Genomic DNA, 17,872 nt, shown 5'->3' with positions numbered 1-17,872 from the left:
TATGATTTCAGCTTCTGTTTCCTGCGAGCTATAAGAAAGTCCAAGTTGTAGCATTCATCCAATTTTCTTCAAGAATCTTGCTTGCTTGTCCTGTCAAACACTTAATGAAAAAATCATTGCTAGCAACAAATGTGTTGAGCTTAAACTGTGATTTTGAAGTTGTACGCTTTCTGTCACAGTGTCTGTGCTGAAATAAGTACTGTATATTGAATTTATTTGGAGCACCCCCTGGTGGCCCTCAGCGTTACTATTTAGACAAAGTTTGTGTTTTAAGTGTGTTCAGTGGTAATTGTTTTTGATAATTACAGACTTGAGTTCTTTCGACAGTCGTTCAGCTGATGCAGTTGTCAGACACATGTCCTAGAAGCTGATTCATACAGCAGTTAGCAAAGTATGCAAATCTAAAATTTTCATTTATTGGAGATTATATTGAGCAAGACATTCTTGCAAAATTGAATAATATTGAGCAAGAGAGCTTGAGTAGCATACTAACTAAGACCCAGAACAAATATCCAGTACATTCATGAGTGTCAGCCTATGTGGAATTTGCAATCACACATTCTCTCCAAGCTGAGGGTTTGTCTGTTCTATTCCTTCTGACACTATTGATCATCCTTTGGCTGTCTTCCCATGTCTGCACACATCCCAGTAGCACTTGTCAGCTGGAAAGGGTGTACATTTCCTCTGAAGGTTGACCTTCTGAGAAAACAAGGAGAGCCCAAGGTCTGGCAAAGAGAGCGCTCCCACACACACAGGTGGTGATCTAGTTTGCCATTTTGCCACTTCTGAGGACTCAAAACCCATGGGTATTGGACAACCATGTGAGTTTCCAACCATACATTCAAAAACCACATGGAAAATTCTGAAGTCATGGGCTAAAAATTGAAAAAGCGACCTGCTTATTCTATGGGGGGAAATGCAGTTAAGGAAACCCACATGAGTTTTGCATATGTGATACATCTGATGTGTAGAAGGAGGTACACATCTGATTGGCTAGGAGGTACTGCCAGGAGGTAGTGTATAACCATAACAGCTATTTGAGCCATTGATGGATCTGTTCTCCATGAATCTATCCAGTCTCCCTTTAAAGCCCTCCAAACAAGTAACTATCACCCACAGCTAGTGGCAACTAATTATGTGTTCTGTAATGAATTGCTTGCTTTTGTCTCTCTGACAAATGATTTCCATTGGAATGACCCCTGCTTATAATATTCTGAGAGAGGGAGAGAAGCTTCTCACTCTTTTCCCCACTATACATAATTTTATAGGTTTCAGTCATATCCCGTTTGGTCACCTTTTTTTCCAAGCTAAAAACCTCCAATGTTGTATCCTTTGCTTGTAAGGAAGTTGCTTAAGTCCTCTAACCATTTTGATTGCCCTTTTTTGCACCTTTTCCAGCTCTATAATACCCTACTTGAGGTGTACGCCAATCTGGTGATCAGAACTTTGCACAGTATTTTAAATGTGACTGCATCATAGATGTATATAGGGGCAATACAGTATTGGTAAATTTTACTGCGCAATCCAATCTTGCACTGGAACAGGCAGGCCAGGAGGCCTGCGCTGTATCCAGTGCAAGATTGGGGCCTGAAGTGGCTCAACAGGAGACAAGGGGAAACTCTTTCCCTTATCCCTGGGTAAGCCACCATAGCCCCAATGGGTCTCCTCAGACTTGCTCCACCTCTGGAGGTGGCATAAGTCCAAGGAGAGAGAAGTGGCTTGTAGCTACTCCGCGCTGCTCGAGGAATGGGGTTGGGATCCAGCATAACAGCCAGGTCCCAGCCCCACCTGCCCTGGAACTAGCCTCTGCCCACCCTGGAACGTCTCCCTCCCACCTCCTCCTCCCTACCCGAGTCAGTGCGGAGGCTGGATTCAGCCTCCATGGGCCGGCGTGAGTCCCTGCGCCGGTCCAGCTGACTCTCAAGGAGGCAAAAACATGCTTTATGGCATGTTTGTGACCCTCCTAGGCCAGCGCAATGGACTTTGCGCCGGGCCAAGGCACAGTCAGGATTGTGCCCTTAGTCTCGGTTCTGAAGCAAGTTTTCATGGTAGGGTTGGAATCTATACCTTGGCATATTGAGGTGCACCACTCCCCAATACAACCCTCTCTATCCTTTCTAGATAATTTGTATCCTAGAATAACCATGTCACAACTCCGCTTCTCTCCATTCCGCTGTTACAAAAACCCTTGACTTCCGACAAGCAGACTTCCCTCAAATGAGGAGGCTGGTTAGAAGGAGGTTGAAAGGGAAGGGAAAAAGAGTCCAGTCTCTCCAGAGTGCATGGAGGCTGCTTAAAACAACAGTAACAGAGGCCTAGCAGAAGTGTATACCACAAAGGAAGAAGGGCTCGACTAAGTCCAGGAGGGTGCCCGCATGGCTAATGAGCTAAGTTAGTGAGGCCGTATAGGGCAAGGAAGCTTCCTTCCGTAAATGGAAGTCTTGCCCTAATGAGGAGAATAAAAAGTAACATAAACTGTGGCAAAAGAAATGTAAGAAGGTGATACGGGAGGCCAAGAGAGACAATGAGGAATGCATGGCCAGCAACATTAAGGGGAATAATAAAAGCTTCTTCAAATATGTTAGAAGCAGGAAACCTGCCGGAGAAGCGGTTGGCCCTCTGGATGGTGAGGGAGGGAAAGGGGAGATAAAAGGAGACTTGGATATGGCAGAGAAATTAAATGAGTTCTTTGCATCTGTCTTCACTGCAGAAGACGTCAGGCAGATACCACTGCCCGAACGGCCCCTCCTGACTAAAGAATTAAGTCAGATAGAGGTTAAAAGAGAAGATTTTTCAGACCTCATTGATAAATTAAAGATCAATAAGTCACCGGGCCCAGATGGCATCCACCCAAGAGTTATTAAGGAACTGAAGAATGAAGTTGCTGATCTCTTGTCTAAAATATGCAACTTGTCCCTCAAAACAGCCACTGTGCCAGAAGATTGGAGGATAGCAAATGTCACACCAATTTTTTTAAAAGGAAAGAGGGGGGACCCGGGAAACTATAGGTCAGCCTAACATCTATACCAGGTAAGATGGTGGAATGCCTAATCAAAGATAGAATCTCAAAACACATAGATGAACAAGCCTTGCTGAGAAAGAGTCAGCACGGCTTCTGTAAGGGTATGTCTTGCCTCACGAACCTTTTAGAATTCTTTGAAAAGGTCAAAAGGCATGCGGATGTGGGAGAACCCATGGACATTATATATCTGGACTTTCAGAAGGCGTTCGACACGGTCCCTCAACAAAAGCTCCTGAAAAAATTCCACAGTCAGGGAATTAGAGGGCAGGTCCTCTCATGGATTGAGAACTGGTTGAAGACCAGGAAACAGAGAGTGGGTGTCAATGGGCAATTTTCACAGTGGAGAGAGGTGAAAAGCAGTGTGCCCCAAGGATCTGTCCTGGGACCGGTGCTTTTCAACCATAAATGACCTGGAGATAGGGGTGAGCAGTGAGGTGGCTAAGTTTGCAGATGACACCAAACTTTTCCGAGTGGTGAAGACCAGAAGTGATTGTGAGGAGCTCCAGAAGGATCTCTCCAAACTGGCAGAATGGGCAGCAAAATGGCAGGTGCGTTTCAACGTAAGTAAGTGTAAAGTCATGCACATTGGGGCAAAAAATCAAAACTTCACATATAGGCTAATGTGTTCTGAGCTGTCTGTGACAGATCAGGGGAGAGATCTTGAGGTGGTGGTGGACAGGTCGATGAAAGTGTCGACCCAATGTGCGGTGGCAGTAAAGAAGGCCAGTTCAATGCTTGGGATCATTAGAAAAGGTATTGAGAACAAAAGAGCTAATATTATAATGCCGTTGTACAAATCAGTGGTAAGGCCACACTGTTGCAGGTTCAGGCAAGGATGGAAGCAGACATCAGGAGGTTTCAAGGAAAACAAGCTTTTATTCTTTCATCCGGCTGCTGGTCACAGAGGAATAGCTTCCAAAGTCTGTGACACTGATTTTTTCGGGGTGTGAGTTGATATACAAACAAACTTCCATTGTAAAGCATTGGCTGAACTTCTGATTGGCAAAATGCAAATTGCAAAGCCTTGGACACATTCTTGACTGGCAGACAGCATATCACGTGACGCTTTGTCCCTGCCTACACAGCCCACTACTCAAATTCCGCGCTGCATGCTCTACCATATATGGCACTTTAAATATGTGAAATCTTTCTAGCTGCAAAAAGTCCCATCTCCCTCCCTGCATTGGCTAATAGCACGCTGACAAAAGTCTCTTTTCTCTTCTAACTGTCTGTTGCAGTTAGCTAGCAGTTTTCTGTTTTCTTTTTTAACTGCAAAGGTTCTACAGAACAACTTCTTGGGGTCAAAGCTTGTGTCTGCAACACCACTTCCTTTTTAACACAGACACAAAGAGGCATTCAAGGGGCATCTTCTAAAATGTCCTGTTGACCCAAGCAGCTTAGTATAGGGTCTACTTTGGCCAAAGCACCCTGCTTATGCTCACAGCTAGACCCAAACGGGGGCCTGAATGGGTTCAAATGCTCTAAATTCTGGGGGGTTTCCTCACAACACCTGGAGTATTGTGTCCAGTTCTGGTCACCACATCTCAAAAAGGACACAGTGCAAATGGAAACGGTGCAAAAGAGAGCGACTAAGTTGATTACTGGGCTGGGGCACCTTCCTTATGAGGAAAGACTATGGCGTTTGAGCCTCTTCAGTCTAGAAAAGAGGCGCCTGAGGGGGGACATGATTGAGACATACAAAATTATGCATGGGAAGGATAAAGTGGATAGAGTTTATAGTGGATAAAGTGGATAGAGTGAGAGTTTACACTCTCACATAACACCAGAACCAGGGGACATCCATTAAAATTGAGTGTTGGGAGAGTTAGGACAGACAAAAGAAAATATTTCTTTACTTAGCGTGTGGTCGATCTGTGGAACTCCTTGCCGCAGGATGTGGTGATGGCATCTGGCCTGGACGCCTTTAAAAGGGGATTGGACAAGTTTCTGGAGAAAAAATCCATTACGGGTTACAAGCCATGATGCATATGTGCAACCTCCTGATTTTAGACATGGGCTATGTCAGAATGCCAGATGCAAGGGAGGGCACCAGGATGCAGGTCTCTTGTTATCTGGTGTGCTCCCTGGGGCACTTGGTGGGCCGCTGTGAAATACAGGAAGCTGGATTAGATGGGCCTATGGCCTGATCCAGTGGGGTTGTTCTTATGTTATGTACCGCTATATCTATATTCTCATTTGCAACCTGGCATTCCTGCTCCCTCATTCTAGCTTGGAGGCTTCTGATACTTTCATGCAACCATCTCTGTGTTGTATCCTCTTTTGAATGCTGTTGGAGTATTTCTTCTGCATATTTTTATTTTCATTGGTCTGTTGTCTTGTGGTAACATATTCTCAGTCCCAAATTGTATCCTTCCTCCATCTTTCCTTACAGACGCTTTGGCCCGAAGCAGATGCTGCCCAGCTCCTATTGGCTTTCCAACAGTTTAAAAGCGGTTCTGCCCTGTTTTCATGTTAAGCATCAGCAGTCAAATACCATTCCAGCTCAGAGGGAGCCTGTCCTGTTTGTATCGGTTCAACTTGTCACAAAAGGTTCCCCAATGCCTAAATGGAGAGCTTTCCTCCTGGCACCATTACCTAATCCATACATTGAGACCCATCATCTCCACTTTCCGGTTGATCATACGTGTGGAACATGTAACCTTTCTGAAAATGCTACCCTGGAGCTCCTTGCCTTGAGCATCCTACCTAGCAACCTAAATTTGTCTTCCAGTACCTTTCAACTATATTTCCCAGCTTTCTTGATGTCAGCATCTCATAGAGCTTGCTCATTTACCAACTAGCTCTGAATGTATACCTCTAGTATCTAATTAGAATAGTAGGAGGAGCTTGTGTAAGGGAAGAGGGTGCATCTCAGCTCCTTGGCTGCTCCACACTACGATGCATGTCAATTGAATGTAGATTAGGGTGGAGTCAGCCCCTGGGAAAAGTGATTTCTTCAGGAGAGTGGAGAGTTGATGCTAAATAAACAGGAGACCAAAGCATTATTGACTTCTAGGAAACAAATTGAGAGATCTGGCTTACTTTATTAATCTGCTGCAATTTATCCCTCTTTTTGAATCTGCACTCAGGTTTTTAAACTGGCCTGCATGGTAAACCTACCACTTTAGTTAGCTACAGGTGTTATATCTTGGCTGAGCTTGAACTGAAGACTGAGAGCCTAATCCTATCCAACTTTTCAGCTCTGGTGTAGCCACAGTGCAACTCCTGTGGTAAGGGAGCACATGTTCCCATACCTTAAGAAGGCTCCAGTAACTACCCCTCCACCACAGGTTGCAGCGCACATCCCATTGGAAAGTTGGATAGGATTGGTCTCGAGTCATCACTTAAGTTTCTAAAGTGACCTTTTTCTGTCTGAGCCTGAACTTTGTCTCTTCTTGTTTTATATACTAGTTTTCCCTTCCTCAAGCTTGGAATTGGTCTGGTATTCTGACTGGGTTTTGCTGTACCCTAGGTCAAACCTAACTGTTACAAGCACTGCTGAAAAGCTGCAGGTTCCCACAGATTCCCTGAGATTCAGCAACTGGCTGTTAGCGCATTCTTTAACCCTTCAGAATAGCTGAATAGTTAGTAGGTGCTTTTGTTATATATAGTTGATGAACTTGCCTGTTTCCCTGATGCTTTGTCATCCGGATAGTTCATCCCTCATGCTTATAGAGCTCAACACCTACTTTGGCAGAGTTACTGTATTATCTTGATGTAGTTCTTGTATGTGAAGTGCTGCATGAACTTAGTAAGTGCTATGCAAATGCTAAGTACAGGTGGAATCTCGTTATCGGCGGGAGGTGATCCGTTCTCGGACCCCCGCACAGATACAGAAAACTGTGGATAATGAAATCTGCGGTTTTGGCCCCTTTAAGCCCTTGGGAGATAACGAGAGCTGTGCTCCAGTTGCCTCAGGAAGGCTTTCTGAAGTCCACAGAGACTGCATGTGTCTGCCCGCGGCCTCTGCGGACTTCAGAATGGCATTTTAGGCTTCTGGTTTTGGCCCAAGGGAAACTGGAAGTGACAATTTTATGCCATATAAGTCATTCTGAGGCCTGGGGAAGTCTTCCAGGATAGAGGAGGCGGATCCACGAATACAGAGCCCATGGGTATGGAGGCCCTACCTATAGTATTTTCAAAATAAGTGCATGGGTGGTTCCTCATATCGCAGACAGGTAAAAGCTAACAGACGGTATCCGCTGTGGCTGTGCTTAGCGTGTTTTTCAGGTAAAGCATTGTGTTTTTTCCAACAAGCTGCACTGTTAAGAGGAGATGTGTAAATCTGTAGCCCCTTTCGCATAACTAAGGTTATTGTTAATAGGAGTTTGTTCTCCAGGAAAACCAAAATTTGCTCGGCTTTCCAGCCCATATCTCTATATTGTGTGGACCTCTACAGAAGCCAGCCCTGCTCTTTAAAGAACCCAGTTTGACAAAACAACAGAGTCGTCACCTGCTGTTCCAGCCAGAATCCATATCTTGTTCCATGGTAACAAGCCCTGTGTGTAAATACATTGTCTGTGCAGCAAGCTGGGTAACAGTAAGAAGAAAATGAGACTTTTAACAGTGTTCATAAGTTGGACTTCATTGTAGATTTAAAGTGTGTTTCTTAATTTTAGATTTCCTCCTTTCTCACCTCTGAAATCATATCCTAAATGTTCTCCATACCGAAAAGAAATTGTTAAATTCCCAAACTGGAATTACCTTGAAACAGATACTTTCCAAGAACCTATCCCAGTGAAGCCCATCATGTTGGTAAGATTTCTGCCTATACAAATATTGATGTGATGTAAAAACAAATAACGTCTTGGGAAGAAATACCTTACAATGAACTTTTCTTATGTTTTTTTGAAAAGTAATGGGGAGGGGAAGAAGAATTGGTGATTATGCCAATTGATTTCAGTGGGACTTAATTGTGTCTTCCTTTCTTTGGATTGGGGGCCGTACCTTATTGCTGTGGAAGCACTGTGTTTAATAAATAAAAAATTGTAGACCAAAATTGGTGGTTTTTTTTTCTTCTGCTGTAGAATTCTGAAATGTGGTTCAAACGTCACAGTATAGCAATTGGAGAAGTGCCAACATGCAGATTTGTACACCGCCACCAGTTAACTGAGGCAAATCTAGAAGAGATTTGGAAATCCATGACACTGTCACAGTAAGTGTACTAAGTCTCTTAAGATAGTTTCCAGTTCTATCCTCTGCCAACCCATAGCACTTAGTGACTCGGATGGAGTGTGCGCTGCATGCTATGGAGAGGGTAACCATACAGGCCAGGGCAAGCAAGTAAAAATCTTTGTTACTGACTTCTCCATAGGCTGCCAGGCCTCCAAGGGGTCTCCAAGGATACTGAGAAGGTAGTTTGGGCAGGAGAAGGGCACATCCGAGGTGACTCAGGGCAGGGAAAGAGAGATAGTATCTTGGTGTGTGTGGCTGCTACTGAGATCTTCTTGCCCCCAAACTGCCTTAAACCACCCCTGCCACTGACCTACCTGCTCTAGTGGGGCAACTGCGAGCTGCTGTTGCACATGCAGGGACTCTGGCCATTTGCTCTGGCGTGCATGACAGTCGTGTGGCTTTCACACCATTGGTCCAGGACTTACAGGGAAATCCACTACTGTAAGCTTTGGATAAGATTGGACTACATGTATGCTAAGTACTAGATAGGGGTGTCAAACTTGTTTCATACAGTAGGCCGAACAGCATTCATGTTGCCTGCTGAGGGCTGGAAGTTGCATCGTTAAGCAGTAGGTGACATAATTGAGCAGATGATGGCCAGAAATAAGTACTTTGTTCTCACATAGGAACTCATTAGCTAAATGAGTTCCTTGTGTTTGACACCCCTATGTTTGATACCCCTGAACTACACATTGCTTGCCCCCCCCCAAAAAAAAATCCAGTTCAGTGCTATGAAAATCTAAAATCTGTCCTTAATAAATTCAAAAATGTATTTCTGAGTGTTTCCACAACCTGGTGGCAGTTGTTGATCAGTGCTAGAATAATCATTCCCTTTAAAATCCTGTGATGCACATTGCCCATGCTTCTGATCCATCCCAAGACTTTTTCTATTCCACTAGCTTATGAATGACTGTGCTTCAAGAATGCGTCTTGCATATCTATAGAAGTCTTTAGATATTCTGGGAGTCTTTTCCTAGAATGAATGTATGAATACAGGTTGAGTTGAATACAGGTTGAGTCTCATTATTCTCGAGGGTTCCTGAGTTCCCAGAACTCAGGTGGATGGCAAAAATTGCACTATAGCAAATCAATTTTTTTTAAAAAGTTCCTTTGCTGGTGATTTAAAAACAGCCTTGCTGACCTTTTGATGTTAAGATAGAGTCTTTAAGACTGCAATCCAACAATCAATCTCTCTCCAGACCCTTAGAAAGGATTATCAGGAGGAAGGGAGGGGGTCACTTGGAAAGGGAATGATTGATGGATTGTCAGCTGGCTGCCCTCTATCTAACTATTGTAAAGGACTGTTTTCCTTTAATTTAAAGGATACTTCTCATCATGTTGAGATAAAAATCTCTACAACAGTAAGAAAAGCATTTTAAAGGGGTGCATTTTCCCCCTTCTCCAGGGACCAGCACATTCCTTCTTATTTGCAGTGCCCATTTGTGTTGAGTCAAATCCGTGTATAACAAGGCTGAACCTGTACATAGAATAGCCATCTAACGTTTTCCTGTATGGGAAGGAAAAGTAGGTGGGAAGACTTTAAATCAAAAAATGCTGGAAGAGAGAAGGTCCTCTCTCCACCACCCTTTATATTTTAGCCTCCATAGTTGCATTTCATAAAAGAAAATTCTCAGAGAAGTACATGTCCCTGAGCTTGCAGTTTAACCCTGTTTTTGCTATCATTATATACAGCATTGTCCATGTGCTTGGTGCTTTATGTAGAGTGAAAAACAGGTCCCTGCCCAAAGATTCACAATCTAAGTGAGATGCCTAATTATAAAAACAAAATGAAATCTTTTCTTCCAATATTTGTGCAGTGGCCTTTACTTGCTGACTTGTGTGCTTAATCAAAACTTGCATGAGCTGTTTTGCAGATTTTGCTTTTGCTGTCACTTGATCTTCAAAAGTACAGATGTATGATGTCTCACAGGATGGTTTCATTAAGGAAGTGTGCTTCCCTTGAGAATACCATGACAAAAGCACCCTTTTCTATGGCATTGTAGTCTTCTGATGGTGGAAATCTCTGCAGTAAAGAAATTGATATATGCAGTCTCTGTGTAAAGCGGTTTCTTTGCCTTAAAATTGAGCTGCTGCTTTCCATTAATATTGCCTCATTGTGGCCTATAGTGCCAATTAAAAATACATTATACCATTCATAAATCTCAGCATCCAAATGAAAATATGAACTATTTATTTATAGTATGTGAGTTTCCCCCAACTAACTACATTTAGTCTGATAAACATTTTTTCTAATCTCCCATAGCTTGCAGAAAATTTTAGGCTTGGATTCTCTGGATGACATGCTGGACAATAAGTTTGTGAATCCAAAGCATATAATCCAGAATGTATATAATATCAACAAGCAGGGAGTTGTCATTTTAGAAGATAAATCAAGTAAGTGGAACCATTTTTCTTGTCTTTGTTCCCACATTTTCATACTGCCCTTCCTCCAAATGCTTAGGGTGGTGTACATAGTTCCTTCCCTCCTTTTGTCCTCACAACAAAACTATGAGGATGGTGGGGCTGAGAGATAGTGACTGGTCAGAGGTCAACCAGGAAGTTTCATGGCTGAGCAGAGATTTGAGCCTGGATCTTCCAGGTCTAAGTCCAAATTCTGAACCACTATACCACCCAGACTTTTTTATTACAGCTTTTCCAAAAGTTCTAGTCTGATATTTAGTGGGAATAAGTTTGGGTCATGTTTTAATTAAAGACTAATTAAAAGGGAAGCATTGAGGATCTGTAGAATATAGCAGCTGACCATACACTACAGTCAATAGGAAGTTATATTTGACCCTTTCCTTACATATTGCATTTATTAGATGTAAGTAATCCACTGAGGGCACAATCCTAACCCCTTATGTCAGTGCTTTCCATTGGTACTGACATAGCAGTACCAATGGGACGTGTGCTGCATCCTGCAGTTGGGTGTCACTCACGGAGGCCTCCTCAAAGGAAGGGAATGTTGGTTCCCTTACCTCGGAGCTGCATTGCCCTGCATTGCTGGAAACCACTGACATTAGGATTGCGCCCTGACTGGATTAAAGAAATCCACTGAGTGGATTTCACTGCATATTGAACTATGAAAATGACAAAGAATCATCCATAGGTTTATGAATCCTAGTGCCAGTATGATGTAAATAGTTTCTTATGCATCACTTTGCATGTGACAATTTCCTTGCATGAAGTAGAGTGGGCAGAAAGTGCATGCCTATGTGTCCCATCATGTTTGAAACTAACTTGAATGTATGAATTGCTGCAGCCACATATGTTGGAAGCCTCTGTATGCAGTATGCTGTTGCCAGTAGTTAAACATGTTTACCATCCCCATACTTGCCCAAGCACACACATTTTATTTCCTGCAAAGTTCTTTTATATATGGTAGTCCTTAGTACAGAAACTCTTCAACAGAAAAGAGTGAATATTACTTCCCACAAAGAACTACATACAGTTCATGACTGTCTTCGTAATTCAGGTTTTTACGGAGGAGGCAATTAAATTGTGCAGACAATTAAGTCCATGTGATGAGTTGATGGGGTGTCCCATCAACTCATGATATCAACTTCAATGGAGTTGATTGTGCCAGAGAAGACAGACTGACCAAGAGAAATAGCAGTAGTGGTTATTCCCCGCGCACTCCTTTCTGCTCTCATCTTTCCCTTTTTCAGCAGCAGCTAAGTGGCGGGAACAGACTGGGTAGCTTCTGTTGGCTAGCAGAACCCAGACTATAGAGACCAGGTAGAGGGGAACCATCTGCCAAACAAAGACCCTCTCAGGAGAGCACTGAACCACAAGGGTTCTTAATAAAGATCAAAACTCAGTAGCATCTGAGAGTGATCAGACATGATAACCCACTAGATTACCTATGACTAGGCAGCCAAAAGTAAAAAAATAGTTTGTTAGAAGTCTGGAAGAAAGAGAATTAAACCAAAGGGGAGGAATTCAGCCATCTCCCACTTTCTGACAGTTCGTTTTTCAATGTTCCACTCTTTCAACACATTTCAGTTATACCTGGAAGTCACTCATTCAATGCTGTGCTCAGCTCTTTCAACCTCTCTCTGCTATTCTATAGGCTAAAACAGCCCTCCCCATGTTGTTTTGCATATGACGTGGTGATTCAATGTTGTTCTCCCATGTTGTTTTGCATATGACGTGGCGATTCAATGTTCTCCCATGTTGTTTTGCATTCAGACGTGGTGTGTCTGTGAGTGTGCGTGAGAGAGAGCACACACCAACTTCAGCTCCAGGTCTGTTCCCTTTCCTGATGGTGTTAATGAGAGTCCATTTGCAGACATCTTTGTGTGACAGCAGAACTTTGCAAGATTAAAAAGGCACTTGCTATTTGCTAGCTAAAAAAGCATGGGAAGCAACATTTGTAAACTAAAAAAATACTGGCTTCCGCTTTTCAAGCATTTCTGCTTTTCTCCATGGCTCCAGTCACTAACCTATCAAATGAGCAGGGTACACCTCTATAAGCAGGCTGATGGAAAATGCCTGTACTCAGGTGGGTGAACTGAAACAGAAAACATGACCAAACTAGGTGCAGTAACCAGTAATGCCTAGCACATGCAGCTAGGATGCTACTCAAGAGCGAAGTGTTGAAAGCCTTCTCACCCCCACCCCCATATTGTGTCTCGTGGCTAAACTGCTGAAGTTTGCAGGCTGGCTTGGAGAGAGAAGAGCAACAAAGCATCAACCTAAAGTAATTACACACAAATAAAGTACAATTCAAATACAAGGGTAGCAGCAGATAGCTTATAAGAGACCAACCTGTAAAAACCAAATGTCCAGGTTTTAAAAGGACCAAGAACTCAGAAGGGTTCTCTAAACAGAAATGTCTTCAGGTCCTGCCAGAAAGTCTCTAAGGAGGGAGCAATTCATAAATCAAGAGGGAGGGAGTTCATACGGTTGGTACCACTACTGAGAAGGTCCTGTTTCTTGCTACCTCTGCTTGCATCTCCATAGGCAGTGACACTTGTAAGAAGGTCTTCTCTGACCTGAGGGGATGAGAGGGGATACGCTCTGACCTGAGTGTAAAGAGCATCTCTCTATCCACTTTATCTTCCCATGCATAATTTTGTATGTCTCAATCATGTCCCCCCTCAGGCGTCTCTTTTCTAGGCTGAAGAGGCCCAAACGCCGTAGTCTTTCCTCGTAAGGAAGGTGCCCCAGCCCAGGAATCATCTTAGTTGCTCTCTTTTGCACCTTTTCCATTTCCACTATGTCCTTCTTGAGATGTGGCGACCAGAACTGGACACAATACTCCAGGTGTGGCCATACATCGATTTGTACAACGGCTTTATAATATTAACCGTTTTGTTCTCAATACCTTCTTTAATGATCCCAAGCATAGAATTGACCTTCTTTACTGCCGCCGCACATTGGGTCGACACTTTCATCGACCTGTCCACCACCACCCCAAGATCTCTCCCCTGATCTGTCACAGACAGTTCAAAACCCATTAGCCTATATGTGAAGTTTTGATTTTTTGCCCCAATGTGCATGACTTTACACTTACTTACATTGAAACGCACCTGCCATTTTGCTGCCCATTCTGCCAGTTTGGAGAGATCCTTCTGGAGCTCCTCACAATCACTTCTGGTCTTCACCACTCGGAAAAGTTTGGTGTCATCTGCAAACTTAGCCACCTCACTGCTCACCCCTATCTCCAGGTCATTTATGGTTGAAAAGCACCAGTCCCAGGACAGATCCTTGGGGCACACCGCTTTTCACCTCTCTCCATTGTGAAAATTGCCCATTGACACCCACTTTCTGTTTCCTGGTCTTCAACCAGTTCTCAATCCACGAGAGGACCTGCCCTCTAATTCCCTGACTGTGGAGTCAGATTGTGATAGCATTGCAATGAAGGATTAAAACTGCTGTAGGAGTTAGACTGCTAAACCTCAGGAGCTTCTGAGGAGTTAGAAGTGTTTCAAAAAATAGGGGGGAAATAGTATTCATCACGATTTGTAACTTAAAAGATGTAAAACTTTGTATAATCCACGTTGATATGTTTAACATTCTCTTTTTAAAAATGTCATCTGTATTCAATTCAGAGGAGATGCCTCACTGGGTGCTGTCCGCAATGAAGTGTCTTGCAAATTGTAAGTATCAATTTCATTTTAGTGAAGAAACACGTAGGTCCTTGTCGGACTTTACAAGTTGTGTCACTTAACTGATCTTGGGCACTTAACTGCTCTTGCACCTGGAAGTATTTCAAGTCAGCACTGAGTTTGGTAATGAGAGGCTTGAATGTGTTTGGATTCTTTGGGCTTGACATGTGGGATGGGCAGATAAATCAGTGCAAGCTATGAAAGAGAACTTGTGAGATGCCTTCTTGTGCAATTGGTTGGTGTACTGCCCACTGTGCAGTCCAACAGTCTCCCTGCCTGAGCTGACCAGGGCGATCTTGAGTGTGGTGTTGGAGTGCCATCGCCTATGAGTGCTAGGGGACTTTAACATCCATGCCAAGGCCCCTGGGACAGATGTAGCTCAGGATAGACCCATGGCAACAATGGGTCTGTCTCAGAGAATATCTGCCCCAACACATGATGTAAGACACACGCTGGATCTAGTGTTTACTGCTGGGCAGGTTGATGGTGATCTGGATGTGGAAGAGTTTAAGATCACTCTTTTGTCATGGACAGATCACTTCCTGATGGGATTTAGGCTTATCACAGCCTCTTACCTCGGCAGCGGTGGGGGACCGCATTGTATGCTCAGTTTCAGGAGCCTGATGGATCTGGATGGATTCCTGACAGCTCTAGGGGATTTTCTCGTTACCAGAGCTGGTGACTTGCTCAGCACTCTGGTTGATCTCTGGAATGGGAAGATGACCGGAGCCCTGGATGAGGTCGATCCTGAGCAGCCTCTGCCCAGCAGCAGAGTAAGAACGGCTCCTTGGTTTTCTGGGGAGCTACAGACGATGAAGTGGCAGGGCAGACATCTTGAGCAACAGTGGTGAAAGTCTCATGCCAAGTCTGACCGCACACAGACTAGAGCTCATTTGAGAACCTATTCTGTGGCAGTGGTGGCAGCTAAGAGGGCATACTTCTCTGCTACCATCAGGTCTGTGGAGAATCGTCCAGCTGAGCTCTTTTGTGTGGTCTGTGGCCTAATCCATCTGGCCCCCCACTGATGAGGTGGAGCACACAGAGGCTCACTGTGACGTGTTTGCACAGCACTTTCACGCTGGATCGATCAGATCCAGCGTGACCTCGACACCACATTAGGAGTATCCAGTGATGCCCCGGGGCGCCTGTCTGTCCTTTTTTCTGGGATTCTTTTCAGCTTGTAGAACTTGAGGATGTGGACAGGATTCTCTGGAGTGTGAGACCATCTTCTTGCCCGCTTGACTCTTGTCCAGCGTGGTTAATTAGATCTGCCCAGGGAGGGCTGGCTGAGTGGACAGGGAGGGTAGTGACTACCTTCTCCCTCAGAGAAGGTGTTGCCAGAAGGTAACAGAAGGTGGTTCACTGTCTCCTGAAGAAATCCTCCCTGGATCCCATTAATTTGAACAACTTTCAGCCATTCTCAAATATTCCATTCTTGGGCAAGGTAGTCAAGTGGGTGGTGGCGTCCCAGCTTCAGAGGGTCTTGTGGCTAGGAGAGCGTTTGCTCAGCTGATTTGCCAGTTGCGACCATACCTGGGTCACTCAGACCTTGTCATGATGACTCATGCTTGTCAGACAGGAGTCTTTCCTAGACCCATCTGGAGATCCAGAAATTGAACCTGGGACTTCTGTGTAGAAATCATGTGTTCTACAACTAAGTTGTGGCGCCTCTCCAAACAGAAACATACTTGCTGAAGTTTCTGCAGCCAGCACAAGCTAAACATGAATTCTCTCTCATTAGGGCCCAGGTGTCCAGATTTGAAACAGCCTACTTACTCAGGATTTGAAAGAGATGTCTTCAGAACTATAGCAGATTACTACAGCCAAATCCAAGAGCCTCTTCTCACATTCCAGTTGTTTGATGTCTTTGTCAGTGTGCTAGGTAAGTTATCCTCCAGTGTAGTGAGCCATACTGTATCTGTTACTGAACCTTCAATGATTTTAGCTGTAGTTGATACTTGACAATTTTTGTAAGGCTCTTGCAGAATTAAAAGCTATTCTGTGTAAGGTAATAGTAAATAGATCTTGATCCTGAAGACTATTGCTGTGAATGAAATAGTAATAAGCTAAAGCAGTGTTTCCCAATCTTTGGCATTCCATGATGCCCCCACATGCTGCATTTGTGGCTCCCAGAAGTGACTGGGAAGCACTTTATTAAGAAACTGGATAGTGTTGAAAGCCAAATGGGAAACACTGTTTGTTTGGCCTAGTATATACTGGCATCTGAAGTTATTGGTGCTAGTTTATATCTTGTGCAGTGTACTAGATGCATTGTTATGAGGAATAGTTGGCTTTTAATTCCTGTTCTTTGTGTTCATATTTTATTGGAATGCCTAATTTGTACATTGTAATATTGTACATAGTAATGTATATTGTAATCACTTTCCTCGCTGGAGACAAGGCTTTTGTGTGTGTGTGTGTGTGTGTGTGTGTGTGTGTGTGTGTGTGTGTGTGTGTGTGTGTGGTGTTAGTGGTAGGATTTGACTGAGAAGCCTGGCCCAGGTCCCTCAGTCCAACTCTATGACTGTGGGAATGGCACAGGCTTCTCAGTCAAATCCCACCACTGTCACCATATCACACATGCTGCCTGCCCCCTTCTGCTACAACAGGCAACCATGTGGTTATAAGGGTCTTCAGCTTCCAAATACTAACCAATCTAGATCTGAATTAATCCAAAAGTCCTCCTACATTAATAACAGAAGAGTAATTTATTTCCATATAATAAAGTGCATAGCATTATGAAGGCACAGAATAATAACAAACCATGCAAATATTACAGTATAAACTCTTACAAGACTAATAAGAAAACATTAATCTTCATCTAAGAGGTCTTTCTCCCCAATACACTCCAAGTAAGAATTAACAAGAAACTCAGCAGAACCCAGGAAAGCTAAGCCCTTCCTTACTAACTGGCCCTCCTTACCCCAGCAGTGTCTTTTCTAGTGGCTGCCTGCTGGTATTCTTTTGCATCTTTTTAGATTGTGAGCCCTTTTGGGACAGGGAGCCATTAGTTACTTGATTTTTCTCTGTAAACCGCTTTGTGAACTTTTTGTTGAAAAGCGGTATATAAATACTGTTAATAATAATAATAATAATTAATAATTAATACAACAACAACTGGGGGAGGTTTTATAAGTAAGTTAACTCACTCCTCCTCCTTCCCCTTTAGCCTCACAGATATTTTTAAATTTCTATTTATAGGCTTTATCACCCCAAATCAAGAGAAAAAAATATCTCAATTGATATTTGAAGGGAAATAGCCCTAATTCTTACTTTTCCATGACACTAAGTACTGCTGAATTAGTTGTACATAGCACTTGTTCTGCAGCCTTGCCCTATGCTGACATGGTCACCACCACCACCAGTGCAGGAAGCCCTGCCACATCAGGGATTCTATGAACAGATGATGTTGCATTAGTCAATACACTGACTAACTGTGATTCAGGTCTTGTCCGCCGGACTGCTGAGAAGTGACATTGAGCCTGGAGCAAGATGCCTGACTGGCCTCCCTTTACTAAATTTGTTTCATGCTTATAGTTTTGTCATGGCCCTGGCCCCAGGG

The 17,872-nt window shown here is 43.6% G+C and overlaps 1 protein-coding gene across 1 annotated transcript in view; it reads left to right on the top strand.

The window, feature by feature from the left end:
• Positions 1-17,872, top strand: part of DEPDC1B (DEP domain containing 1B) — a 37,948-nt gene that overhangs the window by 2,387 nt on the left and 17,689 nt on the right. The window contains exons 2-6 of the mRNA XM_066616424.1: positions 7,642-7,777; positions 8,050-8,177; positions 10,461-10,591; positions 14,254-14,301; positions 16,052-16,192. Coding sequence (XP_066472521.1) covers positions 7,642-7,777; positions 8,050-8,177; positions 10,461-10,591; positions 14,254-14,301; positions 16,052-16,192 — 584 coding nt within the window. The remainder of the gene's footprint in view (positions 1-7,641; positions 7,778-8,049; positions 8,178-10,460; positions 10,592-14,253; positions 14,302-16,051; positions 16,193-17,872) is intronic.

This window comes from Tiliqua scincoides, chromosome 2 (genome assembly GCF_035046505.1).
Source record: "Tiliqua scincoides isolate rTilSci1 chromosome 2, rTilSci1.hap2, whole genome shotgun sequence".
Lineage (NCBI taxonomy): Eukaryota > Metazoa > Chordata > Lepidosauria > Squamata > Scincidae > Tiliqua > Tiliqua scincoides.
This window is presented reverse-complemented; position numbering and strand designations above follow the sequence as displayed.